The sequence below is a fragment of the Parastagonospora nodorum genome (genome assembly GCF_000146915.1).
Source record: "Parastagonospora nodorum SN15 chromosome Unknown scaffold_3, whole genome shotgun sequence".
Lineage (NCBI taxonomy): Eukaryota > Fungi > Ascomycota > Dothideomycetes > Pleosporales > Phaeosphaeriaceae > Parastagonospora > Parastagonospora nodorum.
In genome coordinates this window covers 781,711-808,265 of record NW_001884551.1, presented here as the reverse complement: position 1 = coordinate 808,265, position 26,555 = coordinate 781,711, and the positions used below count along the sequence as shown (strand labels likewise).

Genomic DNA, 26,555 nt, shown 5'->3' with positions numbered 1-26,555 from the left:
CGTAGTGAACGAACCATAATACACAGCGAAGATTGACGAATACATGATGATCGCGCGCTATTCGTATTGACTCACCCAATCCCTTGAACCCAAGATTACACATATAGTGAGATAAGCCCAATTTAATCAAGCTCCACATAAACCCTCAACTCCTTCTCCTGCAAGACGCGATAAATCTTCCACAGCTCTCCCTCACCAAACACACCCTTACCACTCTCCCCAAACCCCAACATGATAAACTCCTTACACCAAGGCAGATTCCTCAACCCAGCATAAAACGTCTCTTTAACCCTCTCCCGCGCCTCATCCACCCTCTTCTCCCACGTCCTCTTCCTGCCATCCTTACCGGGTCTTTCTCCCGCGACCCTGTCTTTCAAGACCCCCAACTGCTCGACCTCGAACCGCAAATAACTCGTCCAGATGGCGAGTGAATGCGCCCCCGAAGCCTCCGCATGCGTAGCGCGCTTATACGCCGCGCGAATCGCGCCCGCCGTCCTCGCCACCTCCGCCCTCTTCTCTTCAAACCGAATCGCAAAACACCAGCCCGCCACGCTCGTCGGCAGCGCGCGCTCGGCCATGATGCCCCGCACGCGATCGTCGACGGCGAAGCGCGACTCGTTAGCTGCGTAGAGCGACAGCAGGATCGTGTTGTTTGGGAAGAGCGCGATGTAGGGCTCCAGAGCGGTGCGAATCAGGGAGGGTTTGAGGATGGGCGCGTGGGTGGCGTGGTGCAGGAGGAAGCGGGCGAGAGATTGGGCGGAGAGTTCTGAGGCGGGTGAGGTATGCAGGGCGTGGGATGTGAACCATGAGAGGAGGTTGTGGTGTGCGGATATGATGATTTCGGGGCTAAGGGAGGAGGTGAGGTAGGTGACGAGCGCGAGGAGGGATGTGCTGAGGACGGCGGAGGGGTAGGCGTGTGTGAGGAGAGATTGTTCGCTGATTGAGCTTAGAGTTGTTGATGCGTTCTGGATGAGGGCTGCGTTTGGGGGCTTTGTTGGATCCGATCTAGTGGGAAGTTTGCCAGACGGTGATGAGAGACGCCACAGGGCCTCGAGGTGGTCGTTGGCATATAGTGCTTCCCACACCCAGCTGTTGAATAGTTGTAGGCTTTCGGAGGTACCAAGAGTGCGCATGGATAAGGCCATGCTGAAGACTTGATTCGCTTTTTCTGGTTTCCCGCGACGTGACTCGACCAGACCGTACGCATGGTAAAGATGCTGGCTCGTGGGTTGCGCTTTCAGAAGCTGTTTTGCCGTCTTGACAACTTCTGTTGGAGAATGGCGGTACTCAAAGGCAAGCAAATATTCTCCGAGAATCGCATCTTTCGTTTCCATGGCGGCGAGCTGGAGGATACGCTGTATGAAGTCCGCGCCGATTCGGACTCCACTGAGATTGAAGTCGTCATGGAAGAGAAGTTCGCTTGTCATCTGGAAGCTAGTCTTTTCGCAAGCGAAGAATTGTTCAAACTTATCGACGATAGAGCCTTGTTCGGCACCTTCGAGATGGTGAGATGACGGTGTGTCGGCGCCACGCTGCGCAATGAATGGATCATCCCACCATAATCGCTGGTGATTTCCTATACGTGGCAATGATGGTAGACCACAGAAACAAAGGAATGCTTCTAATAGGAGCACAGTCGGAGTATCTGCTGGAACGCTCTTGATGTATGGCTCGATATCCGCGTAGAAGATCGTGTGGAAGGCGTCATCTTCGCCCACTTCATCTGAAGCACGTCCAGGATATCGTAGCTTCTCAATGGAATCGTGTTCGCGCTTTCGAAAGTCCTCAAAGATGGAGTCTCCTGGATTTTGTGGAAGCAAGGACTCAGTATTGGACGGTATGTCGTCGTCTGCAGCCTTCCGCCACCCACTGGCTTCAGCCTCACCAATCCGCGGGGCTTCGCTCTCCCAGAATTGCTCAAAGTCTCCGAGATCCGCCGCTGTCATGGGCGGCTGTGAGAGATTCCGTTCCAAGACGGATTGCCATATGGCTAGGGCAAGCTCTTGATATCCGGCTCCATGTATCATGCTTGTCATACGAACGAAGATGTGCAGAACTGACTCTACAGCCACTTCCTTCGACCCCTGAAGAGCATCGAGACACTCGAGGAACGTCTTGCGACAGGCCTCATACTTGAATCGGGCAAGATGCGACTGTACGAAATCCAAATACATCAGCCACAGCTCTGGGCTCTCAGTATGCACCTTGAGTACCTCGGTCCATCTATTCCACAACTTGCTCTCAGTCCATGACTTTTGCGCCTCTTTGAGCAAGCCTCGGTACAGCTGGATGTGGTCATTTTGAGCATTTTTGACTTTCTTCAAAGCTTCTTCGTATATTGGTATGCGCACATCAGCAAGTTGTCGTTGTCTAGCTTCGTCGACTTCACCAAGAGAGCGCTCTGGGGCTATCATTACTTCCTGGTGCTCGATGAAGTCTAGCCATGGCTGTATGTCCTCTGGATGCTCACGAGTTTTGCGTACAAGCTCAGTGTTCTTCTTAGTGAGCTCTGAGATAGCAGTCAGATCTTCAAGATGATCGTCGTATTGAGTATCCGGGTCGAGTGGTTGGCTGACGTCGCGCTCGATGCCGCGATAGTCCAGATCGGGAGGTCCCCCATCTTCTCTGCTGTCACTGTCGTCGCGTCGTCTCTTGTCGTGGTTAGACAGCGCGATAAAGTCTAGCTCTTCGGCAAGACTTGGACTTTCGCTGCTCTGCACGATGCGCAGCGTCCGACTACTCTCTTTGGGCACATTCTTGGCGGTCATCAGTCTCTCTTGCTGGCGACCTGAGACATATGTCATGTAGGTTTTGGAATGTGACGATCGTTCGCGGTCGATTTTCTGATCCAAGCTCAAGCCCAGGACGTATCCGTAACCAGCTCTTCGGTATGTGGGTATATCATAGCGACTGAGAGCGCCATATTTTAGAATGTCTGGATCACCTCTCCTGTCGCTGAAATACAACTTGGATGAGGGCTCAATTTGCTCAGATTTTGGTGTGTCTGCAACGCGCGACTCAACTTGTGCGCCATGCTTTTTGGGTCTCGACGAGCTTTTTGCTCTTACCTCTGATTTCGAGGCTTCTTTAGGCGGTTCAACCGCCGGCTTGGGTTTTGGGCGGAAGCTGGTAAACTTGGGTACATTTGACGCCATGTTCACTTTTGAGCGACCGTACATACGCCGGGCGCCACACGCTCCATGATACTCCTCTAGTGCAGCAGACGTTGTACATGAATCTGCGACGGTCAAGACGTGATGGCGACGAGAAGGTTTTGGAGTGGAGAGTGGAAGTGGTTGCGGAGTTGGGGCGCGATGATTGGGCGACTCACTAGCGCGAAATGAAGAAAGATTATTTCGAGACGGAAGCTGCGACCCATCCAAACCATCAAATCGACATTTACGCCACGACCGACCCCACGCTCTTTTCACAGCGTCACATGGCTTCGGAGATTTGAACATAGCCCCAAACCAAGCTCGTAGAGACGTAAAACAGTTTGCGCCATGGCGACTGCCCTCCAGAAGCAGCTCGCGGCGATTGCTGCGTCGAGCACCCACCAACTCGACCTCAAGGCGCAAAAGTCGGCACATGGAAAGTCGCTGCTATTTGAACCCAAGATTGCAGCTTCGCAGTCTTTCGAAACCGTTTACTTAATATGCTATGAGGGCTTCCGGGATCTGTGCGCGCTCGATTCGCGCTTTCTTCAATTTTCAAAAAGCTTGTTCAGCGAGCAGAGCAAGGTCGAGGACCGGACGCAGATGACCAAGGAGGAGAACAAGAAGCTGAATGCCGTCGTGGAGGCTTTTATCACATTAGTCGGCCCCCGGCTGCTACTGAAGCCTGCGCAAAAGGCCGTAGAGTGGCTAGTCAGGCGGTTCCGGTATGTCTGAATCGATGTGATACGTTGATCCTCGAGGTGCTGATAGCGTTACAGAGTCCACGAGTACAACACAGAATGTCTGGCCTTGACATACCTTCCATACCACACTACGCCGCAATTCCTCGCCCTGCTCTCAATCCTCCCCAGCCAGCCGCCGCCCTCATCTCCGATTCCTGCACCCATATATCCAATCACCCACGAATCCGCCAAGAAGGACCATTGTATACACGGCAGTGAACACGCCCGGGTTCTTCAATGCGCTACAGGCGCACACAGTCAGGGTGGTCAAGGCTGGCCACCAGGCGCCGCAGATGATTTCCTTCTGGTCCACCATCACCCTGGAAGCAGTTTTTGGCATACTCGAAAACACTAGCTCTGGAAGGAGAGACATCCAATCGCAAAAGACAGAAGAGCTAGTTTTGAGGATACTCCCAGTTTTGAACAGCTGTATGCAGGCGAAATACGGTGCTGAGACTGTGGCCGCATGCTACAGTATCGTCACTGTACTGGCAGGAAGAGGCGAGCTGGGCGAGAAGGTGCTGGACGGTCTTATGGAGGCTGTAGTCCTGGCTCACGAAGCGGACTCGCTGAATGCCTGTCTTCAATGTTTGGCTGTCCTCGCAGAGCAGAGGTCGCCCGCACAACTCCCACCCCGCGTCATCCGCAGACTTCTCAAAGTACCACAGCTCTCACAAAAGCTTGTCCAGATCTCGAAGCAATGCCGCGTACACCGCCTTACACTCGGATGTGCTCTTGGCGCACTCGCCAGTATCGACCGCTTAGAGGAGCAACGCGACGTGTTCCAAGAACTGATGGCTTCAGGCTTGCTCACTGAAGCCTACACACGAGCCGCGCTTGCTGCGCTCGTCACCTCAATACGTGACTCTGCGCCTGGATCTACTGAACATGGACAGCTGCTCGACCTCGCAGCCCAACTTGCAGAAACGACTTATTTCCTTGATGGAATGCGCGCCGCCGCAAAGTCTGACAACGTGGACCTGGAATCTCTAGGACTTACACTTGCCCCGGCCTTGGAAACTGCGCAAATCGACAACGATGAGGATGAGGATATGCTCGACGTTGACGATGTATCAAGCCAAGCGATCGCGGCGCCCAAGGTTGAAGTTCCAGACTTTGCAGTGCAGAGCTTCCTGGAATTGGATGCATCTCAGAGCTTCGCAGAGGTGGCCAATGCTTTTGAGCGTGCGGTATCAACACATCAGTCTTCGCCATTCTTGGCTTCGAAATCTCTGGGCAAGGAGAACGCTATGCACAGCAATTTATACTTGAGCCTCCTGGCCAGAATCTGGTGCAGTTCACAATTGCCTGCCGCACGCATTGCAGCACTTCGCGCAGCTGCGGCAACACTGAAGTCAGCCGAAGACACTTGCGACTTCCAGAACTTGATTCCGTATCTCCTACACGCGTTGGCAGATCCGTCTGCTCCCGTTCGACGCGCTGCGGCAGCTTGTACTGTCGCACTTTCGGAGGCTTCTGGATCACAAGCCAACACATCGACCTGGGGAAGCTCCAAATTATACGGTAGCTCTGGAAAGGCCCAGAAACACGTCAGCCAAGTTGTTCAGCTGAAGTCCGAAGACGTGTCTACTCTACTTTCCTCCATCCTGATTCCCATGCTCGAGGAGAGCGTCATGGACCCAACTTTCGCTATTCCTGCGATCCGAGAAGTGTTAGAAGGATCTAAGGGTAGCAAGTCTCAACCGAAGCATGGAATGAACGCGCAGACAAGGACTTACTATCGGCTCTCGTTCTTTGCCAGCCATCTCAGTCTGTCTCCCCTGGTACGCATACGTATCATTCTTTTCCCGATCTTCAACTTTTCCGGTAAAGTTTCAGATACTGTCCGTAGCAACACCATCCTACCGCTCATCCAGGGATGGTGCACACTTCCTCTGGCAGAGGCATCAAAGGTGTGTGATGTAGAGAAGGTGACCTTGGAAGATGCGTACAGGGGGCATCTGAATGCACTCGTTGCCAGAGAAGCCAAGAGCGTGCAGTTGCTGAACGAGCTCATGATTGAGAGCTTAGACTCTAGCAAAAGACTGCTCGCTGAGGCCGTTTTTGACAAAGTTGCCGCTGTTTGGCCAGCGACAAAGTCTGAGCAGCGAGTAACGCTAGCACGCACTTTGCTCGACATGTCATTCAAAGAGGGCAAGGACGATGGCGAGAAGCAATGCCGCGAGCGAGCTATTGAAATCCTACGAAACGTCAAGCATGACTCCGCCACGCTACTGACCTTCTTGGAGAGCGTTCCTGCTGCTGTCCAGATGCCCGAGGGTCCTCCAACCAAGAAGAGACGACGAACGAGTCGCAATGAGATGGCTCGCGTGGAATTGGCCTCGCAGGACGATGTACAGCGATTTGTTGCGAAAGCTGACTTTGGTTTCTTTGAGCTTATCGAAGGCTCGAATCCGGGACAACCATCCCAGCCCTTTTCAAGAGTCTATTCACTGTCTTCAACGACTTGGCAACCACTCAAGCAACAGTCCGGATCAGAGCTGGTCTACGTGCAAAGCATGATCCTGGGCTCTCTGACGCCTATTGTCGACACTCTCAAGGTCAGTGATCTCGTTGTCCACGGTTTCATGCATGCTAACACCGTTCAGCAACAAAAGGACACTGCGGACTACCAGTCTTCCGTTCGTGCTGATCTTCTCATCGACTGTATCCGGCACTCTACCAGCCCGCAGGTGCAGAACAGCGCATTGCTACTGATTGCCAACCTTGCATCATGGGTGCCAGAGCTGATTCTACATAACTTGATGCCTATCTTCACCTTCATCGGGTCTACGCTGCTTCGCCAACAGGATGATTACTCCGCACAAGTTGTCGACAAGGTATGGTGCTATCACTTTACGTCAAGAACCTTACTAATACTAGTCAGACCATTTCTCGTGTGGTACCGCAACTGGCTGCCTCCCTCCGCGCAAAGCACAAGAACTTCCTCACTGGTGTCTCCGATCTCTTGCTAAGCTTCACCGCCGCTTTTGAGCATATCCCATTGCACCGTCGACTGAAGTTATTTTCGGAACTTGCACGGACGCTTGGCCCGCAGGACTCGCTCTCGGCAATCATTTCCTTGCTCGCGGATCGCTACCACAACGGCAAGACTCAGCGCAGGTTCTCCACGGAGCTGTTACTCGTCTTCGACCCGATCCATACACTCGATGCCATCAAGGGCTATCTCGATCTCGTTGTCGACGCTGCAGGACCGAAGCGCAAGGTGTCCGACAGTTTGTTTGGACTGAACGACAAGACTGCGGCGCAGGTCGAAACGGCTATCAAGAACCTGCTTGTTTCTTTGGCTGACCTTGCTACGGATGACCGACTACGAGCACACGTAACGAGAGCCTTTCGACGAAAGGACGACCCGGCGAGGCCACGAGAAGTGTTTGCTAATATCGTCGAGACCACAATTCAGCTTTCCAAGAAGGTGGCATCATCCCCCAAACTGTATGAAGCCTGCAGTCGGGTGCTCGCGAACTGCCTGGATCTTCTTCCCACGACCGATCTGGTCAAGTCGGCTGAGTTGCTACTCGTGAACACAGACCACCAAGTGCAGATCGCTGCTATCAAGGCTGTCGAGCTGCGAGCTGGAAATGCTGTACAGAACGACAAGAAGTCTGTCATATCTTTAATCTCGTTCTTGCCAAGTGTCGAGAAAGTGCTACAACAATCCCAGCACACGGACGCTAAGATCATTTCAGTCGGCTGCATCGACCGGATTGTCGAGCGCTTCGGCAAGAAAGACATGACCGCTGTCGCGTCCATCGCTCAGACCATCGCCGGATCACAAGCCCTTTCCAGTGGTAATGATACAATCCGTGTCCTGTCATTGCTATGTCTTACCTCTATTGTTGATGTCCTCGAAGACGAGGCTATCGCTCTACTGCCAACAGTACTGCCTACCGCTTTCGACTATCTATCGCAAGCTATCGAGGGCGAGAAGAACGGTTTACACAATGCTGTTTACTCGCTACTGTCAAACATTGTCGAGAGACTAGGTTATATGTTCTCAAGAGACTACTTGGAGACGGCTCTCCGGTTATCGCACCGATCGGCGGTTGGTGGGCTTGAGGACACTTGCGATGAGAGCCGCCGTACGTTCTACCAGAATGTATCCGAGCATCTCGGTGCTCAGGAAACTTTCGCTGCGATCAAGACAACCTGGCCGCATGCTCTATCCCAAGGCTTTGAGGCGTCATCTGAACATCTGGAACTTCTCCGCTCGACTGTCGACTTGCAGAGCAAGAGCAAGCTCATAAAAGCCAGCTCGACACTGTTCAGTCTTTTGCTTCAACTGTTCAAGGTCAGAGCAAGCGATCGATTCACAAGAAGAGCAAGAATACGACGATGAAGAGATGAACCAGCTGGACAACACTCTGATGAGTCGCACTTGCCATGGTTCTGAAGCTCAACGATGCCCACCTTCCGGCCCATTCTTCGTACAGCTCGTGGATCAGGAAGGGCCCATGAGCGCGAAACCGGAGTATGCTGTCACATTCTACAAGTTCCTTGCGGCGTTCTTCGACAAGTTCAAGTCGGATTGTTCACGAGCTACTCAAGCTACATCATCGACCACGCAGCCCAAGATGCTGGAACATGTTGCCCAGGAAGACGCAGATTCGGAGCTGCGAAGTGCAGTCTTGGGCGCGTTACAGAAGTCGTTCCAGCACGATCAAGATGCATTTTGGCAGGCACCCTCGCACTTTGGCACTATCTTGAAGCCGCTTGTGAATCTGCTTACCATTTCTGCTACGGAGGAAGTTACGGAAGTCGTCATTCCCACCATCACCGATCTTGCTGCGTCTTCATCGTCTTCAATCGACAATCATCGCGAGCTCAACACCATCTTGCTGCGGTACATGAGATCGGACTCTGCAGCGACAAGACTGGCGACGGTCAAGTGCGAGCAAAGCCTCACGACGAGGCTTGGGGAGGAGTGGCTGGGCCTGTTGCCAGAGATGTTGCCCTTCATTAGCGAGCTCAGGGAGGATGACGACGAGATGGTGGAGAGAGAGACACAGCGATGGATTAGTCAGGTGGAGGGAGTACTTGGGGAGAGCTTGGAGGGCATGTTACAATAGTTGATGATTTTGGGAAGGTGTTTGATGTGTAAGGGAAAATGAGATACCATTCAGAGTCCAATGAGTCTGTTGCGTGAATTTATGTAGCAGTGACACGCGAGCATATAAACAAGTCTTGAGTGAGATGCGACTGATGAGGGTGCCTGAATGTCCTCGGCTTACTGAGAGTACCGTCAGGGATGTGGTCGCGCGATCTTGTCACTGGCGCGCTGCATGTATCCCCAACGACTACGCGGCTTCGTCCGCCAATATGTCTACCTCAACACAGTCGAGCGTTGCGACCGACGTCGACAGCAATGGCGATAACGAGTTGCCGAAAATCGAGGCGCTGTTCCTGATCCGCTTCGACAAGAAAGTCGGGTAAGTAATGCGCCAGCCCATGTGCCCGTACTTGCTGACGCCTGGCAGGTACACAATCGCTTGGAAACGCACAACGACGGACATTGAGCTGGAGAATGCAGTAGAATACAAGTCGCTGCCCTCGGGTCTTCACGCGCAAGCGTCCGACCTCGTCTACTTTACACACGAGGGTTATGCTGGGCTCAGCGCATTCGCACGGGGGGAGGCAGGGTCGGAAGAGCGCAATGCCAACTTCGTCTCTGTTGGCGTATTGGCGCGGCGGGATGGTATACTGGGCAGGACGTGGGGTGCGGCAGGACGGCTGGAAAGCATAGCGAGGACGATTGCGGAGGACGAGGGGGTTGCGCCGCTGGAAGAGTTCTGGGAGGAGCAGACGGCACATGCAAGACAGCACGACAACACCAAGGGACACAGCCGGGCGCGCGCCATATCGACAGTCTCGGCAGTCACAAAAGACGACGAGCGGTTACCGGCATATCATCCGGCACTCTCGATGCTGAAATATCTCGATGTCCTCGGCCCATTGGTGTTTAGGCTTCAACAAGCAGCGCTCCTGCGCAAGCGGATCCTCTTCGTTGGCGGCCCGCCTGTGCGCGCCATGTGCGAGTTTGGTACGTCCTGGAGGCACACGCCCATCTATCACACCTAACACGTCTAGTCTACATCCTCTCCATTCTCTCAAGCCTCTCCGCACGCGACTCAGAACTGCTGCTCCCCGGTGCCGAAGCCCTCCTACGCCTCCCCTCCCTCTTCTCTGTCGGCGTTCACGACATCCCCTCTCTCGAGGCCCCAACCACCAGTGGCTGGACAGCCTGCACAACCGACGAGATCATATCCACCAAAGCCAAACTCTACGACGTCATTGTCGAACTCCCAACCCAACAACGCCGCTGGCCACGCCTCCGCACCTCGTCCGGCACCCTCATAAAAGCCAGCCAGCGCGACGTCGCGCGCTACAAAATGCTTCACAAGGAGCTGTTCAAGCACCGCAACGCATCCGTCGAGCGCTACACCGACGACGACAACGACGACCAACAACCCCTGATATCCCGCGCCTCAATCGACGCCCACCGCGCCGACGACGAGTACAACGACTCCTACGACGACTCCATGGTCGAGCCGATTACCTGGTCGCGCCTCGCGTACTCGGGCTTCATGTGGTGGGCCTCGGCGGGCGAGAAGGACATCAACAGCACATCCGAGCGCGACGCGGATCGCGAGATCCTCGGCGACTTGTCACACGTGAACATCGAGACGAGCATCATTGCGTACTTCCACCGGCAGACGTCTTCGCTCGTCGCTACGTTGTCGGCGATTATCGAAGAGAGTGCTGAGGAGGAGGGATATGAGGGGGAGGATGAGGTTAGTGTTGGTAGGCGCGAAGTTAGTAGGCTGGGGCTGGATGCATGGAGTGAAGCGGATCGCGCATTTTTGAACGAATTTGGGGAAATGTACATGGGGCGGCGGGTGGAGGTTAGGGGGGATGAGGTGGATTGTTGTGGGTTGAGGGTGCCGCTTTTGTAGGACATGCCGGACGTGTCTTTAATAGGGCAGGATGGATTGGAGATCACTGAATGAAGTGTACCTTCGCGGCGTTCACGAGCGAACATGGGAATACCACTCTCTGGCCCAAATTGTGTTCTTCTCCTTGGGGAAATATACCAACTCCAAACGACTCCTCGTCTTCGGACCATCAGCTGCCACGTCCAAAACCGGAAGCAGTGCATCAGCCGCAACGCTTGGCCATGGGCGTCTGGAACTGCAAAGTCTTCAATGGCGTAGGTGTGCATGCAGTAGTACGTTTTGTTCTCGTATGGCTGAAGTATCCATTCTCGTGCCTGATTGCTACTCGTATCCGTGCTGCCACGATGCTTGAGAAACCTGCTCGAGCACGGTCAAGGGTGCAGACATGACGATGTGTCTAGCACCGCGGACCTCACGATGTACGCCTACGTGGTGGTGTTCGTATACAATTAATCACGACTATCTTCATTCGTTGGGGCCCTGGCTTACCCGCCGATTTCGCATGCTCGTCTCTGGGCCCCCGCACATTTTAGTGCCCGCAGCGCGTCATATGCCATTGGGGCTGCTGGCTAGTTATACCGAGCACCAGATTTTTTGCATTGCTTGTGATTCATAGTTTTGCTTGGGCTGACTCTTCGCCCTTTGACCTTTGATACCCCATCTTTCTTCTCTTACCTCTGTTCAGCTGGCTCCTTCCCGTCTCAGGTTGTGATTTTATATAACAGACCCCCGCATCACATCGCAGCGGAATTGCGCCGCAAAAAAGAAAAGTTGCACGTCGCCCAAAATGCCAATGCTCAAGGACCCCTCGACGAAATACAAAAAGTTCCAGCCATTGAACCTCCCAGACAGGACGTGGCCGAGCAAAACCATTGACAAGCCGCCGCGCTGGCTGTCGACCGATTTGCGCGATGGCAACCAGAGTCTGGTCGATCCCATGGTAAGTGCACCCCCACATCCACCGCACGCGACAACACCAACACGACGCGCAGGACGGCACGCAGAAATGGGAGTACTTCCAGATGCTCGTCAAGCTCGGCTACAAGGAAATTGAAGTCTCGTTCCCCTCGGCTTCGCAAACCGACTTCGACTTCACCCAGCGCCTCATACAAACACCCGGCATCGTGCCCGACGACGTCTGGGTACAGGTCCTCTCGCCATGTCGCAAAGAGCTCATCCGCCGCACCGTCGATTCCCTCAAAGGCGCGAAGAAGGCCATTCTCCACCTCTACCTCGCGACAAGCCCGTGCTTTCAGCAGATTGTCTTCAATATGAACGATGAAGAGACGGTCGCGCTGGCCGTCGAGTGCACAAAGTACGCGCGCTCGATAACAAAGGACGACCCTGAGCAGGCGGGCACTGAGTGGGCATACGAGTTCTCACCAGAGACCTTCTCCGACTCGTCACCAGAGTTCGTCATCAGGGTGTGTGAGGCCGTCAAGGCGGCGTGGGAACCGAGTGTTGAGAAGCCCCTCATTTTCAACCTGCCCGCGACGGTCGAGATGGCGACGCCGAATGTGTACGCCGACCAGATCGAGTACTTTTGCAAGAACATCACGGAACGCGAGAAGATTTGCGTGTCTCTGCACCCGCACAATGACCGTGGATGCGCAGTCGCAGCGGCGGAGTTGGCACAAATGGCTGGCGCAGATCGCGTGGAAGGTACGCTGTTTGGCAACGGCGAGCGCACTGGAAACGTGGATCTCGTCACTCTAGGACTCAATCTCTACACACAAGGCGTACACCCCGGCATCGACTTCTCCGACCTCAAGTCCATCATCGACATGGTCGAGACATGCAACAAGATCCCCATCCACCCTCGCGCACCATACGGAGGCCAGCTCGTCGTCTGCGCCTTCAGCGGCTCGCATCAAGACGCCATCAAAAAGGGCTTCCAGAAGCGCAAGAAGGAAGGCGCAACCAACGAGTCAAGATGGCAAATCCCCTACCTCCCCCTCGACCCTCAGGACATCGGACGAACCTACGAAGCCATCATCCGCGTCAACAGCCAGTCCGGCAAAGGTGGTGTCGCATGGATCATCCAGCGCCAGCTCGAGCTTGACCTGCCGCGAGGCCTGCAAATCGCGTTTTCCAAAGTCGTGCAAAAGGAGACGGATATGCTTGGCCGCGAACTGCGTCCCTCGGAAATCGTCGCCCTCTTCGAGGAAGCCTACCACCTCAAGCGCAATCCCCGCTTCCAGCTCGTCGACTACGAAATCACAGCCGATCGCTCAAAGTCTCCCGCGCCGCCGCAGGAAGGAAAGACGCAGTCTTCGCGCAATCTGCGCCGTATCTTCAAGGGCGTAATTGAGATCGACCATGTGGAGCACCAGCTTCAAGGTACTGGTAACGGCGCGCTGAGTTCTCTCGTCGACGCCCTGAGGGGTCTGGGCATCGAGCTCGATGTCGTGGATTACAACGAGCACACTATTGGAACAAGCAAAGACGCCAAGGCCGCGACGTACATTGGCTGCACGGCGGCGCAGAGCAGCGTTAAGGTTTGGGGTGTGGGCATTCATCAGGATGTTGTACAGGCGAGTTTGATAGCGCTGTTGAGTGCGGCGAGTTCGGTGAGTCCATCCACTTTTCTAGCGTGTGCAAGGCCATTGCTAATTCAAGGAACAGTTCCTTTCCTCGAGACCCACGACGCCCATTCCGTTCAGGCCGAAGAGATCGAATACCCTGGAGATTCCGAGCCCGGAGGATAGCCCGCCGAGGAAAGAGAGTGTTGTGGATAAGTTGGAGAAGCAGGTTAATGGCGAGGGGGCGGAGGTTAAAAGTGCGGGTGTTTAGGTGGATGGAACATATGAGCAAAAAGTAGCATATAAGAAGAAAATTGTTCAAGAGATTCTACATGAGAGGCGAAATAGGTGATTGTGCTATCTGGTTCGTTGTTGATTGCATTGCTCCGCTTCCACATAATGCAGTCTCCACATTCTCCTTTCATGCTTTGAGGAGTAGAATGGCATTGGTTTGTCATACTCGCGTGCATGCGAAGCCAGTAGCACGCCCTACAGTCAGCGATACTCCACACTGCATGAAGACGTCCGATACCGGGTTTCCTACCATCGCTTATCCGCGGCTCATACATACTATCCTCAATATCAAACCCCAACCACAACTATCACCAAGTCAAATCACCACATCAAACCGCAAACCAAACTTCAACAAACCATGGCTTCAAATCGTCAACAAGAACCTACTCCCCCCGCCCCAGCCTATTTCCCCACCCACGCCTCCTCTCCCCTACACCCTCCCACCGTCCTCTACACCAAGCTTAGAAACCTCAACCCGACCAACTTGATCAAGAAACAAGACTTCCTCATCCCCCCGCGCAGCGGAAAAGCCTGGAAAGTCTCCGCCGGCCAGATCTGGCGCCTCTCCACCCCCTCGGGCCCCCAAGTCGGCGACCTAAACATCTGGGCGCAACACGATCCCCGCGAAAGATTCTGGGCCGCGCGCACGAGACAGTTGCAAGGGAGTCATGTGCGCGAAGGCGACCGCCTGTGGAGTAATCTCCCATTCATGCGGCCTTTGTGCGGGATGCTTAAGGATGGGTGTTTACTTTCCGACGCGCCAGACACTCGCGCGGCGGCGAGCGATGAGCGCGGGCAGCTGACGAGATGGGGCGGACGCACGCATGACTTACTCGGGACGCGGTGCGATCCGTATGTTTCTCATATGCTCACTGGCGCGGAGTATGATTTCCACTGCCATTCGAATCTCGTGCGGGCGGTGCTGCCCTACGGCTTGACCGAGTTTGACGTGCATGATGTGCTCAATGTGTTTCAGACTACCGGGTTGGATGGTCAGGGCAGGTATTTCATGGAGGCTAGTCCGGCGACGAAGGAGAGTTATGTGGAGTGGTTCGCCGAGACGGATTTGTTGTGTGCGTTGAGTACGTGTCCGGGCGGCGATTTGTCGAGGTGGGGGTGGACGCAGGCGGAGGAGGAGGAGGCGGGTGGGGAGGAGGGGATGAAGGGTACGTGTAGGCCGATTCGGGTGGAGGTTTGGGAGATCGGGGAGGAGGTTAGGGGGGAGGTATTAGGTGGGTGGAGGGAGAGTGAAAGGAGTAGGTATAGGGGGATGCATGGGATGGGGGTGCCCAAGGGGGAGAAGTAGTTATTATAGGTTAAGAAATCGAGACTGGAAACATAATAAGCCATAGAACATGATCATTCCCTGCAGCCATAATCAGATCATCTTTACTTGGACCATTCGGGGATGTATTTCCCATCCCATCCAGCCCACACCTTCACTTCGGAAGCATTCGCAGCGATCTTTCTGCGAAATTTGAGATCAGCTAACAACGGACCTACCATATCCGCGTCTAGCATCCCCAATTTGGTCTCCAAAATCTTTTGACACTCCTGCTCGCCTTTGATAGCCCAATCGATCGGTTTCTCACCAGCTTTGTCCAAGGCATTCCTGTCTGCGCCATATTGAAGCAGTAGTATTGCGCAATCAACATAACCTTCCACCGCCGCTGTGTGCAGTGGAGTGACTTTATCCCAATCACTCTGCCCGGCGTCTGCACCGGCTTCTAACAGGGCGCGTACGATTGGTATGTGATTGCGACAAACCGCGCCATGTAATGCTGTACCTCCATAGCGACTGGCTGGTGTGTTCAGATCAACACCTGCTTCAATGAGATGTTGAGTCACTTCGAGCAGACCGAACGATGCGGCGTAGTATAACGTGGTAGCATGTTTCGGATACGAAGTCCAGCTGCTTCCGCCTGAAGAAGAGCCTGCGTTTAGCACTTGTACCCAGGACATGAAAGCCCGGCTAGTCTCTGGCGAGAAGAAGCTCAGGATCTTTTCATCAAGTTGGATTGAAGGTTCTCCCGCTACTTCGGTCGCGCGTAGGTAGTATGTCCATGTCGTGGCCGCGTGGCGGAGGAATGGATAGTTCTTCAAACGAAGCGCGAAATCTTCCTCTGAGCAGGACGGCCCGCTGCGGAAGCTGCCGTACGATAGGTATGTGAAGCAATCCAGGGCGAGTTCGCAATTACCAGCTAATTGGCCGAGCGCAAAGGACGATGCGGGTCCATTACGAATGCCTTCTGAGAGCAGGTAATCTTTGACAGACAAGTGAGCGAGGCGAACGTAGCCAGTAGTCGACACTGTGATAAGACATCCGCAAACTGCAACGATCTCCTGAGCACTGCTAAGACACGAATCTTCATCTAGCTCATCCAGGCCATGCTCGATTGCGATGGCGGAGTGTAGCTCGTCCAAGGTTATCGGCAGCATGGTGAAGCAAAGCCAGAGCAGGATCTTGCGTACGATAGCTGCATCAGCTGCGGATACACGAACCAGGATATTTTCATACGTTTGCCCGAGTTCGTGAGGAATGTGTTGGAGCGCGGTGCGTATGTCACGGACAGTTCGCAGCGCTGACACGCCGTCTAGACTACATTGAACGAGGCGAAACCTGGGGTGTTAATTGACAATCAGGCTTAGTCTGTGTATCACTTACATGCCATGTGACTTTCCATGTATGCTGTCTCGAACTTCATCCTTAATTGATGGCTTGAGTCGCGACAGACGTAGATCACTTTCCAATCTGTAGTTGATGTACGTCTCGATGTCTTCATCAATCTCTTTGATCCAATCCTCGATCCTGACGTGCTCAAATGGCACCAGAGCGTCTTGTATATCGAGCTCGTGCCGACTGGTGAGCAAGATGGTAATGTTCGCTGACATGTCTAGTAGGTAATTGAAGGTACTCAGCAACTCCTGTCGCTCGCTACACTCGTCAATTGCATCTACCAGAAGAACAATTCTCGCTGATGCTGACAAAGCGCAAAGTGCATCTCTGAGTAATGCGATACTTGGCCGTTTACCAGAATGGAGACTGTGCTGGAAGGCCAGTTCCAGCTCACTAGGATAGGACTCTGACTGGTAACAGATTTGAGCTGCCAATGAGCCTAGAATGTTTATTGGGTCTTGTGACTCGCGCTGTCGGAAATCGCAGTAGAAGAACGCTGCAACTGTCCGTTGCGGCGAGCTCGTTATCTGATCTTGCAATGACAGGATGACGTTTGCGCTGTGGTAAAGTCAGCGCACATGTAGTAATCATCATGTTCTCCACTCACAACAAGATGGTCTTTCCAGAACCAGCTGATACGGTGTTAGCAGAGGCCGTCACTCTACACAGATATTATAACCTACGGAATCCACTCAGCCATAGACCACCACTCTTTGACATTGACCAGTTTTGGAAAGCCTTTGACTGTATTAACCAGCCACCTGTGTCAGGCTGACGGGATGCAACTGCTGCGTTATGGCTCTCCCATGGGTTGATCGGTGCAAGCCAGCGCGTAATGGCTCGTGATTTATCATCTACATCCGTCAGTGTATATAAGAAGTGAACGAGGAGTGACATGCCCATTTCGGAACTTTGTATTCGTACGAGTATTCGCGAAACATTATCGTTCATCAAGGCTGTACTTTCACTCAGACTTGCAGTCATGGCCTTGATGTCAATCAGAAGTGTGCTGCAAGCGTTGTTAGCTTTGGAACGTGCGTATTACATATGAGAGCGGAGCCTACGTCTCATCAGCGGTGAGGGCAAGTATGATTGTGTTCTTGCAACGCTCAATTCGCTCCAACGACAGTCTTGCATCGTTCTCTTTCAATTGCCAGCCAATAACCTGTGTGATCGCGTGTGCTTTGGAAAACAGCTTTGGTGTCCCTCTGCCATTCTTGGTGATCTTTCTCTCTAGCATTGAGAGCTCCTGCAAGCATCGAGCTAGCGGACTCGCCTCAGAATCACACAGTAATCGAAATGAGCGAACTCTGGTCTCATCGACGCTCTTGGCGCGGTCGAGTGCATTGTAAGCTGTTTCGAGACTTTCCAAAACGTTGCGAAGGTCCCTGAGCTCGTCGATGGTTCGTGTAAGAGACCAGGGGCTCTGCTTGATTGCTGACCGTACCTCGTAGCACACAGAGATAATCGAGTTGGCGACATGCAAGACCGTTATAATATTTGCAGTGATGCTGAGAGGATCCATGATGGAATAGGAAGTGGTAGTATCACTGTTGGGGGCCGTAAAGGGTCTCTTTTGAGTATTCAACTGACGTGGCGGAGTCGTGCATGATTTGCGCACATGTTCAGCAATCCGCGGTCGCGAGGCAGACCTATCAAGTCATGCCTGTCATTACCAGAGACTGAGTCGAAGCTCAGGCAGAAAAAAGCCAACGAGAAAGACGCGGGGTTCAGCCTTCTTGCTTAGCCACTTCGCGGTCAACGTAAAAAGTGAAATTGTTCGAGGCTACTATCAAGAAGGCTGCGTCCAGGCTGCATGGCTGATATTGAGCATCAAAGGGCGTCACAAGGCGCGCCAACAGTTCGCACACACGCTTTGCAGACTCTCATGTCAGATTGTAGCCTGGGCAGAGCTGATGTATTATCAGCGGGTCATCAGTGGCTGAGAATCTCCAAAGTTGTAAGTTACAGCCTTAGCCATGGCTGTCAGGCTGTCAGTGATCGGTGTCCAAGGGCAGGCGCGGTTCGCGGCACTTCACACCGCGTCCTTTTGCGAACAACGGACATTCACCAGACAGGACAGCTCGGCTAGTCGAGGTTTGCATGATGCATGAATTTTTGGGGTCGAGGTGCAGGAACAGGGAAGGGTAGGTGGGGGCAAGAACGACTTGGGGAGGTAGGGGCGGGCCTGTGCCGCCCCAAGCGCCGATCACATCGCATGTTGGAAGGCTGAAGGTGGAGGACCTCCGTGTCAATCCCTACATCCTCGCTATCTCTGATTCTACATTTTCCGAAATATCTCGGTCCCAGGAGACAGCAATTCTTTATACTGATATCTGTGGCGCTACAGGTAGTCGGTCTGCCCATCCCATTTCTTTGCTGTCTCTTGCGCGATCGTCTGGCTGGCAAGGCTGGATATTCCAACGTTACGTTACATTGGTGCTAGAACCCATCCTGCCACAGGATTGCCAGGTCTTGCGTGGCCAGTAGAGCTCCAAGATGAATTATAGCCTATGGAACCACATCAGGTTGGTGGTATTCGACGATATTGTGGCTGTCTTAGCTTGACGCATACATGCGGTGCTTTGCCTCGAGCACACCTTGACTAGGACCGCTCTGGCCTTCAACAATCTGCAAAGAGCACATGTCGGGCTTACATACCACTTATGGAAGATCTTCTGCGCATTATCGCACCATTGCTCCACAACGGACACTTCGCAACACTTCGATGACAGTATCCAAGATGATTGATCACACACCATGCGTTGACCAGCGACGTCAAGGGTGCACGAGATCATCACATTCTTCGCACTTTCATAGGAGCGGGTAATGGGGTGCATGTTTATGTGGTTTGACCATGCGTTTGTGAACCTGGACCCAACTCAGCTTACTCGGCTACAGCCGATGACTACTATCTTGGTCTTCGCCGTGGAAGCATGGGACGGGATGACTGGCCCCCAAAGGCCACACTATGCCTTCTATCGGTATTATACCACGGGTACATATAAAGAAGATCGCGCTCTGGTTGCGCCTCTGAGTAAGGAACGATGATATCCTATTCATCATGACACCACCCAGAAAGCGACCTGCAACAGACCAGGCATCTCATGAACCATTCAAGGTTGCCAGAAGAGGGAGCGTGCCCAGTAATGGCCATAATGGCCATAGCGACACCATTGTGGGTGCAGAATATCTCGACAGAGCAGCCGTAGATGAGGTTCGTAACCCATACCCTCCTGCACTCATTCATGTCCTGATGGAATACCCAATGCGCAGATAGCAACTCCAGCACTTTCTGTAGTGACTTCCTCAAACACGGCTTTAGGTAGTCTTGAAATACCCAAGAGCAGATTACCATGGCCAATACCGACCGAAAACGCCTATGGAGGTCCTAATGCATCCGGCATCCGACGATCCAAACAAGCTATGCCTCCAGGACTGACGCAAAGAAAAAGAGTAGAGCGGACCGTATTCAGGGACAGCGAGAAGCATATACGCAATCCTATTGGGCAGCGAGAGACCAGTCCCTGGAAAGTGGCAAACAGCAGTTCAGAGGCTCAAGGACGCATACAAATACAACAGGATCGAATCTGATGAAGTCCGTCTATTGGTAATCAAGCCTGGACCCGAAAGCGACGAGATCAATGCAGTTCTGCAGGTCGCGAGCGATCACGACCTCGGTACTGAGGAATACAGCTATGAAGCCCTATCGTATCATTGGGGAGAAGGGGACACAAAACACAGCATCATCATACAAGAAAATTGGAGTGATAAAGTCATCAAAGCCTTGGATGAACTCGTCTTGTCAAAGATGGCGCAGGAGGGGAGTCGCATATCGCGACTGTATGTGCGGCCAAATCTACACAGTGCCCTGAAACGATTGAGGCATTCCGACAGTCCCGTGGTGCTCTGGGTCGATGCACTTTGTATCAATCAGCAAGACGATAGCGAAAAGTCCGAACAGGTGCAGAAGATGAATGAGATCTATCGCAAAGCCTACAATGTTTGTATTTGGCTTGGCACAGAGGATTCCGATTTCCATTCTAGCAAAGCGATGTTATTCATCAAAGAAGTCATCGATTTGAAGAAGCTACCAAGGCTCCTCGCCGAAGAAAAGTTTATCCCTCAATGGGCAAGCCTTTTCCAACTACTGAAGTGGAGCTGGTTCTCCCGACGTTGGGTCATACAAGAACTGGCTCTGGCCCAGGAAGCTACCGTTCACTGTGGGCATTCCACGGTCCACTGGGATGATTTTCGAGATGCTATTGGCATATTCCATCGTTATTATAAGTCGCTGCAGCCCAGACTCCAGGACTCCAGGCTCGTTGGTAGCCAAATATCTGACCTGGAACCACTTGGAGCCAACCTACTCGTTGAAATGACAAGCGAGCTGTTCCGACGCAAACCTGACGGGAAGCACGAAGCAACCATGGGTTTGGAGAAGCTGGTTTCACAGCTAGCTAGTTTTAGCACTTCAGATCCTCGCGATACCATAAATTGTCTACGAAACATATCAAAGGAGCTGAACTCTAAACGTAAAAAACCTCTGCCGCCAGCGCCAGACTACAAACAGGACCTGTTTCAAGTTTATCAGAGCTTTCTTGAATGGACGATCGAAGACTCGAAATCCATGGATATCATATGTCGACATTGGGCTCTTCGCGAGAAAGAGGATGAGTGGGATAAAGGGCCAACAGCAGCCCCAAGGCTTGTGAAGCTGCCATCTTGGATTCTGACAGCGGAAGAGGGGTCTTATGGAGCCGGTGAGGCGGTATTCAGAGGACGCAAAGCAGGCGACAGTTTCGTTGGCCTTCCAGGTGAAGGTTCATATTGCGCTTCCGGACGAACCGAGCCGAAGGTGAAGTTTGGAGACTACATCACTCAAACACCTCTAGCAAGCGATACACCGGGCAAACTTGTCTCCATGTCCACTTCTGAGATGGTAGTCTCGGGCATGTCTTTGAAGGCTCATGGCTTCCTCATTGGTGTCGTTGGCTGGACATCAGATCCCATACCCGATGGCGTCATCCCACAACGTGGTATAGAAAAGCTCGGTTGGACTCAGGAAGAACGTTCGCTTTCAGCTCCCTCAGCTCCCGATCAGCTCTGCCGTACGCTGGTAGCGGGCCGCGGTCACAACGGGAAAGGAGTGCCCACATACTATTCTCGGGCTTGTCTTTTTTGCTTGCTGAATGAGACACCAAACGGACACATCAACACGAAAGAGCTACTCGAAGCAGATGACATAAAAGGTCAACAAAGTATTGTGCAGGACTATTTGGAGCGTGTCCGCGCTGTGACTTGGAACAGGGTCATTCTTCAAGGTTATCCCGACTCAGTACTATCGAAATCGCCTATGTCAGCATCGCCTGTGAATGGGGAACTAGTCGGCCTTGGACCACCTAGGACCCTTGTCGATGACGTGATTGCTATATTCCTTGGATGTAGCGTACCGGTCATTCTTCGCCCATACCGACGTGAACATTCCTTACCACAGGTTTATGAATTCATTGGCGAGGCTTATATATATGGGAAGATGGATGGAGAAGCTATGCATGACTGGGACAAGGAGTGCGAATTTGTATTGATCTAGCGCTTTTTCTAGTACCTTTACTACTATGTTGATGGCCAGTGGAGCCAGTGGAGATACCTTGCGATGATGGCGGCCTTCTTCCTGAAGGCGATTGCCAACGAAATTACTTGTCATTGGAATCAGCAGAAACATCTGCGTAAAGCTGGTGTTAATGATCTGGACGACCTATGTTTCCTTCTATATCTACTTAGTAGTATAATTGCAATCTAAAATTGCTTTAGTATTATTAGGTGCTTCGGATTTACGTCCGTCTTATCTAAATGTATCTAAGGTAGTGTCTATCTAGCAAAAGACTTCCTTGCCTCTGCAGTACTAAAGGGACACTGCTACTTATAAAAAGAGATTAGGAGAATTTAAAGCAATTTCCTAAGTTAGAGCCTAAGTTAGGAGCGCTGTGCAACGAAGATTATCATACTTGCATGTAAGCTACTCTTCTTATGCTATATACAGAACTAAGACTCATCGCCCAGCTCACATGGTTGTGTTACCCTCATCTTCTTGATTTTGCAATGTCTGTTTCTTGTCTGCTTGCTTTTGTGTCATTTTGCGAAGCCGTGCTACGGGCCGAAGCCAATCCAGGTGCCATCGCATGTGATGGACCGGCAACGCTTGCCGTGTGTCACTCTCTTGTAGCCTTTAATGAACACCTTGCTATCAAAAACAGTATGGTCTACGGTTTGGTCGTATCTGATGCACATCTTGACTTACACCACAATGAGCAGCTGTGTGTTCAGCTTTACGTCTTCACGAAAAAAAAAAAAGAAAAAAAAAAAGAAGAGAAGCTCTCATAAGTGTGATGGTGTAAGTCAAGAAGGATGAAATAACTTTTTTTGAAACTAAAACTACTCTGACTATAGCTAGGACTCGACACCACCAGACAAAAAGCTCTCGCACAAGGCAGCGCTCAACAGCAGTATGCTGATGAAATTTGGATGACCTGGATAGCAAAACATAAATGAAGAGAGCGAGCAACTTTTGCTCTGCCAGAGGTGGCCATAATCCGTCGACTAACTTCTCCAACTCAGAGTCCGAGAACGGAACGCCAATGGATCGCTGAACTGTGTCAACCACAGTTTGATGCTTAATTTGGACTAGCTCTGCGATGTGAGCCTCTTCCTGCGCATCGAACTTGGCCCAGAGAGCCTCCACTTCAGCGATGGGAACTTGTAGAGACGATAAGTAAGGCTGTTCGTCCCCTCCTGAGATGAATGGAACTTGAGATGTGGCGCATGCCAAAGTTGCCCAATGTAGCTGTGAATAAAACGTTAGTATAATGCTTTCCGTGTACGCGTAGTTATCTCACCGGCGCGGTATCTCCTGGCCAACTCATCGCACGGCGCGACTCATCATCGTTGGAACTTGTGGGTGCTTGCGAGCGAACTGCGAAGATGTCTTTGATACTGACGCCTTTCTTCACTGGGGGCTCTGGAACTTTCGCTCTCGTGGTCCTCTTAAACTGCAGCTTCATCTCGTCGACTTCAATGAACTCTAGCAACATTTTCGCATTCTCGATGTCGGCCTCTATTTTGGTCGTTGATCTTTGCATGCGTGCGTGCATGGCGTCGCGAGTGGCCTTGATCTCCAAGAACTTCTGGTCTTTCCTTTTGGTCTCTTCTTGGTACTTCTCCATGATACTGGAGGAACTTGAGAAAAGTCGGGTGGAAGGTAAACTCGAAGAAGCGTTTGACTGTTGGAGGTGTGGCGGGGCGGGTAAAGTGTGGGTGTGTGAGCAAAGCAGAACTGACGAAGACCAGCATCCCTCCGCGGAAGATTGCGCTGAACGCAGCCTATTGATTAGTCAGATCTATTGCGTTGGCTCAGAGTTTTCGGGCGTTCTGATCTGGCGGGGAAGGAGCGACTCCACGCGTGCCTTCCCATTGCCAGTAGCGCGTCAGAACCTTCGCGTCCTGTCCACCTATACCACACTCTCCTTCGACGAATATGATCGTCATCATGCCTCCCGGGGAACGTCAAGTTAACCTAGTCACCCAGAGCGCCTCCTCGAGGATAGCGAGTCAAGTTTAAGGAAGCGCCCGCGTTCTGTGCAAGGTGCACCGCCAAATGAGGAAGTTGTCATGACGAAACAGTTTGGCACAAGGACGGTAATCGTCTCGCGCCTGGGCACTACATCCGAGTTCTAGTTAATGGCAGAGGCGACGCGCCTACACCCATCGAGTTCTTCATCATTCTTGAGGCTGTGCGCAAGTACATCTCAGCTCGTCCCGTCTATGGACTAGTGCTCGCGATCGACAACGTAAAGCGAAGCAAGCGCTTGAAGGAAGGCGATGTCAAGCTGGGCAATCATCATTTCCTCTACCTAAGGGACGAGGATGGTGACCGGCTTCGAAACGAGGAACGAGTTGTACAAGTCGTGGAGTTTTGCGATGCTGTCCAGCGTCGTTTAGACCAAGTCCCCCAGAAGACCGCAAAAAGCCAGAGTCCTGGCGCGACATTCAAGCTTGCCCAGATACTGAGACGTTTAGCCCCGCGCCACCTCACCATCACACAACGCTTATTGCTCCGGCCCGTATCCGGCGATGCTTGTTCTAACGTGAGGCTGCAATGCGCGTTGGCCGGCTGCCCCCTTCGAATGAAAACACTAGGAGCCCCTCGTCAAACACTGTCATAACAACCAGATCACGGTTTCAACTAGTCCTTGCCATTCAGACTCCCGGGAGCCGGAAGAATTCTCATTATAATGCCGACGAACGCTGGCGCACAGTTGGGACTGTTGTTGCGCCCTTGCAGTGCCAGTCTATGTATTGCACGTTGCCCTCCAGGCTGTCTGTGATGAACAGCCTCTTTCCGTCAGGTCCTCCGAAACAGCAGTTTGTAAGGTTCACGCCTGTCGTACCTGACATTATCCGAGCTTTTGGTGTTCCATCTGCATTAACGACGAACACTGAACCAAGACTCGGGTGGCAGATGAAGAGGCTTCCTTCTTCGTCAACGGCAAGGCCGTCGGGTCCTGCAGTGCCAAAGCTCTGGAAGAACAACCCAACTTTACTCGTTGATCCGTCTGCGTGCAATGGTAGTCGCCAAACAGCGTTGGATCGCGTCATGGCAACGAAGAGGAACTTCTCATCTGGTGAAAGGACTAGACCATTTGGGCTTACACCATTCTCAACCAAAGTATCCAGTCTGCCATCAGGCGCTAGTCGATAAACCCGTCCGGTCTGATCTGTCAGGCCTGTCTGTCCTTGATCTGTAAAGTACAGGTTCCCAGCTTTGTCGAATACCAGATCGTTGGGCCCTTTGAACCGCTCGAGATTTCGGCGCTTCAGCCTGCCCTCTACTTTACCGCTGGCAGGATCAAATGTGAGTATGCCCTTTCATCGTTACTAACCAATCAATCATGCAATCACTGCTGCATACCTGTTTGTAGTCTGCAACGGCGAGTTTGCCTTCCGGATCCACGGCAAGACCATTTGGCTCTCCGTCCCACTCAGCCTCTACAGTCACTTCTTTGGTTGGCGAGATCCGCAAGATGCGCCCATACGGAATGTCAACGACATATAAATCCCCAGTTGTAGTACAGACTGGGCCTTCTAAGAAGATGTTCTGGAATGCCCGGCTAAAGCCACCACGCCATTCGGATTCGCGGTCCTTGCACCTGAGCTCCTCAGGTATGCGGACGTAGAGTTGTGCCGTGATCGTAGGTGGAGGCGCGTAGAAATTCATGGTTGGGTATTGAGTTGAGCAACACTGGGCATAATGCCACCACCTATTCATGCAGCATGCGCTACATGCTACTTCGTGCACTTCGTGCTTCAGTGGCGTCTAACGTTGCTGGTCCTCGAGACGAAGCAGGCGTTAACCAGGGAGCTTTCGGTGCGGGGCCGCACGGCGCTATTTCGCTCTCGAAGCATTTCGGGAGGTACCGAAAGACGACGAAGCTACATCACGCTTTCTTGTGTTCATCTCCAGAACTAAAGCGCTTCTGATGAATCGAAGAATATGCATCCTCGTTGCAGTGAGGGAAATTATCTCAGCACTGCCCACACAAGACTCAGAAGCTCGCCAGGTACTGTTAGCAACTTTTTAGCACTAACAACAAACCTGGCCTCAAAACCGGTATCGACGTTCGGCCAGCGCAAACCACCTGTTGCCGCACGGCACATATATCGATCTCGGGAGCAGCCACGTTCCTGCCGAAATTCCCTTCGGCACCGTGGCACTGCTCCTATGGCTCGCTCTCCTTCAAAAGCGATAGCCTGCCGTTTTACTCTTCTATTATGCTAACGTAGTGTTCATTATACACAAAGGCTTTCTAACATCGACGTGCTTCGTCATCTTCACTTACTTTCAGAACCTTTTCTGATCATTGGAAAGCGTCTGGAACTGTACATGCTGCCTCACACGTGTGGCTTCGCGTGTGCGGAGTGAGCACGGTTCATAGTTGTTGGCAGCTGGACGCTGTCCTACACTCCTCATGCTGACATCATTCGAACTCTTCGCGTCCATGTGATGCCCGAAACTGTACACAGCTCTGAGAACCACGAAGAATGACATGATTCAGTTGACCGTGTATTCGGCAAGTGTCCGACAGATGCTCTCGGGCGCTTCGGGCTCTAGCTTCCCCTCAAACATGCGGGGA

The 26,555-nt window shown here is 52.5% G+C and overlaps 14 protein-coding genes across 14 annotated transcripts; 7 read left to right on the top strand and 7 right to left on the bottom strand.

The window, feature by feature from the left end:
* Nucleotides 1-122: 122 nt before the first annotated feature.
* SNOG_02204 (hypothetical protein) lies at nt 123-3,155 on the bottom strand (the record flags this gene model as incomplete). The annotated part of the gene is made up of 1 exon (XM_001792768.1): nt 123-3,155. The coding sequence occupies one exon, from the start codon at nt 3,153-3,155 to the stop codon at nt 123-125; it is 3,033 nt and encodes a 1,010-aa protein (XP_001792820.1).
* A 348-nt stretch (nt 3,156-3,503) lies between these two features.
* On the top strand, nt 3,504-9,086 carry SNOG_02203 (hypothetical protein; the record flags this gene model as incomplete). The annotated part of the gene is made up of 4 exons (XM_001792767.1): nt 3,504-3,819; nt 4,115-6,758; nt 6,782-8,182; nt 8,211-9,086. The coding sequence occupies 4 exons, from the start codon at nt 3,504-3,506 to the stop codon at nt 8,986-8,988; spliced, it is 5,139 nt and encodes a 1,712-aa protein (XP_001792819.1). The 3' UTR covers nt 8,989-9,086.
* Nucleotides 9,087-9,238: 152 nt separating this feature from the next.
* SNOG_02202 (hypothetical protein) lies at nt 9,239-10,783 on the top strand (the record flags this gene model as incomplete). The annotated part of the gene is given in 4 exon segments (XM_001792766.1): nt 9,239-9,348; nt 9,397-9,959; nt 10,007-10,720; nt 10,740-10,783. The coding sequence occupies 4 exon segments, from the start codon at nt 9,239-9,241 to the stop codon at nt 10,781-10,783; spliced, it is 1,431 nt and encodes a 476-aa protein (XP_001792818.1).
* Nucleotides 10,784-10,944: 161 nt separating this feature from the next.
* SNOG_02201 (hypothetical protein) lies at nt 10,945-11,259 on the bottom strand (the record flags this gene model as incomplete). The annotated part of the gene is made up of 2 exons (XM_001792765.1): nt 10,945-11,116; nt 11,198-11,259. The coding sequence occupies 2 exons, from the start codon at nt 11,257-11,259 to the stop codon at nt 10,945-10,947; spliced, it is 234 nt and encodes a 77-aa protein (XP_001792817.1).
* A 400-nt stretch (nt 11,260-11,659) lies between these two features.
* On the top strand, nt 11,660-13,718 carry SNOG_02200 (hypothetical protein; the record flags this gene model as incomplete). The annotated part of the gene is made up of 3 exons (XM_001792764.1): nt 11,660-11,812; nt 11,865-13,442; nt 13,498-13,718. The coding sequence occupies 3 exons, from the start codon at nt 11,660-11,662 to the stop codon at nt 13,663-13,665; spliced, it is 1,899 nt and encodes a 632-aa protein (XP_001792816.1). The 3' UTR covers nt 13,666-13,718.
* Nucleotides 13,719-14,046: 328 nt separating this feature from the next.
* SNOG_02199 (hypothetical protein) lies at nt 14,047-14,994 on the top strand (the record flags this gene model as incomplete). Its single annotated transcript, XM_001792763.1, has 1 exon — nt 14,047-14,994. One exon carries the CDS (start codon nt 14,047-14,049, stop codon nt 14,992-14,994), a length of 948 nt encoding a protein of 315 aa, XP_001792815.1.
* Nucleotides 14,995-15,077: 83 nt separating this feature from the next.
* SNOG_20020 (hypothetical protein) lies at nt 15,078-16,580 on the bottom strand (the record flags this gene model as incomplete). Its single annotated transcript, XM_001792762.1, has 2 exons — nt 15,078-16,287; nt 16,354-16,580. 2 exons carry the CDS (start codon nt 16,578-16,580, stop codon nt 15,078-15,080), a joined length of 1,437 nt encoding a protein of 478 aa, XP_001792814.1.
* Nucleotides 16,581-17,425: 845 nt separating this feature from the next.
* SNOG_02198 (hypothetical protein) lies at nt 17,426-17,890 on the bottom strand (the record flags this gene model as incomplete). Its single annotated transcript, XM_001792761.1, has 1 exon — nt 17,426-17,890. The coding sequence occupies one exon, from the start codon at nt 17,888-17,890 to the stop codon at nt 17,426-17,428; it is 465 nt and encodes a 154-aa protein (XP_001792813.1).
* A 1,034-nt stretch (nt 17,891-18,924) lies between these two features.
* On the bottom strand, nt 18,925-19,205 carry SNOG_02197 (hypothetical protein; the record flags this gene model as incomplete). The annotated part of the gene is made up of 3 exons (XM_001792760.1): nt 18,925-18,996; nt 19,023-19,088; nt 19,125-19,205. The coding sequence occupies 3 exons, from the start codon at nt 19,203-19,205 to the stop codon at nt 18,925-18,927; spliced, it is 219 nt and encodes a 72-aa protein (XP_001792812.1).
* A 224-nt stretch (nt 19,206-19,429) lies between these two features.
* On the top strand, nt 19,430-21,958 carry SNOG_02196 (hypothetical protein; the record flags this gene model as incomplete). Its single annotated transcript, XM_001792759.1, has 2 exons — nt 19,430-19,582; nt 19,826-21,958. The coding sequence occupies 2 exons, from the start codon at nt 19,430-19,432 to the stop codon at nt 21,956-21,958; spliced, it is 2,286 nt and encodes a 761-aa protein (XP_001792811.1).
* A 714-nt stretch (nt 21,959-22,672) lies between these two features.
* SNOG_02195 (hypothetical protein) lies at nt 22,673-23,128 on the top strand (the record flags this gene model as incomplete). The annotated part of the gene is made up of 3 exons (XM_001792758.1): nt 22,673-22,682; nt 22,816-22,871; nt 23,054-23,128. The coding sequence occupies 3 exons, from the start codon at nt 22,673-22,675 to the stop codon at nt 23,126-23,128; spliced, it is 141 nt and encodes a 46-aa protein (XP_001792810.1).
* Nucleotides 22,703-23,588, bottom strand: SNOG_02194 (hypothetical protein; the record flags this gene model as incomplete). Its single annotated transcript, XM_001792757.1, has 2 exons — nt 22,703-23,143; nt 23,262-23,588. The coding sequence occupies 2 exons, from the start codon at nt 23,586-23,588 to the stop codon at nt 22,703-22,705; spliced, it is 768 nt and encodes a 255-aa protein (XP_001792809.1).
* A 323-nt stretch (nt 23,589-23,911) lies between these two features.
* On the top strand, nt 23,912-24,587 carry SNOG_02193 (hypothetical protein; the record flags this gene model as incomplete). Its single annotated transcript, XM_001792756.1, has 2 exons — nt 23,912-23,972; nt 24,100-24,587. 2 exons carry the CDS (start codon nt 23,912-23,914, stop codon nt 24,585-24,587), a joined length of 549 nt encoding a protein of 182 aa, XP_001792808.1.
* A 64-nt stretch (nt 24,588-24,651) lies between these two features.
* On the bottom strand, nt 24,652-25,639 carry SNOG_02192 (hypothetical protein; the record flags this gene model as incomplete). Its single annotated transcript, XM_001792755.1, has 2 exons — nt 24,652-25,287; nt 25,334-25,639. The coding sequence occupies 2 exons, from the start codon at nt 25,637-25,639 to the stop codon at nt 24,652-24,654; spliced, it is 942 nt and encodes a 313-aa protein (XP_001792807.1).
* Between the last annotated feature and the right edge of the window lie 916 nt (nt 25,640-26,555).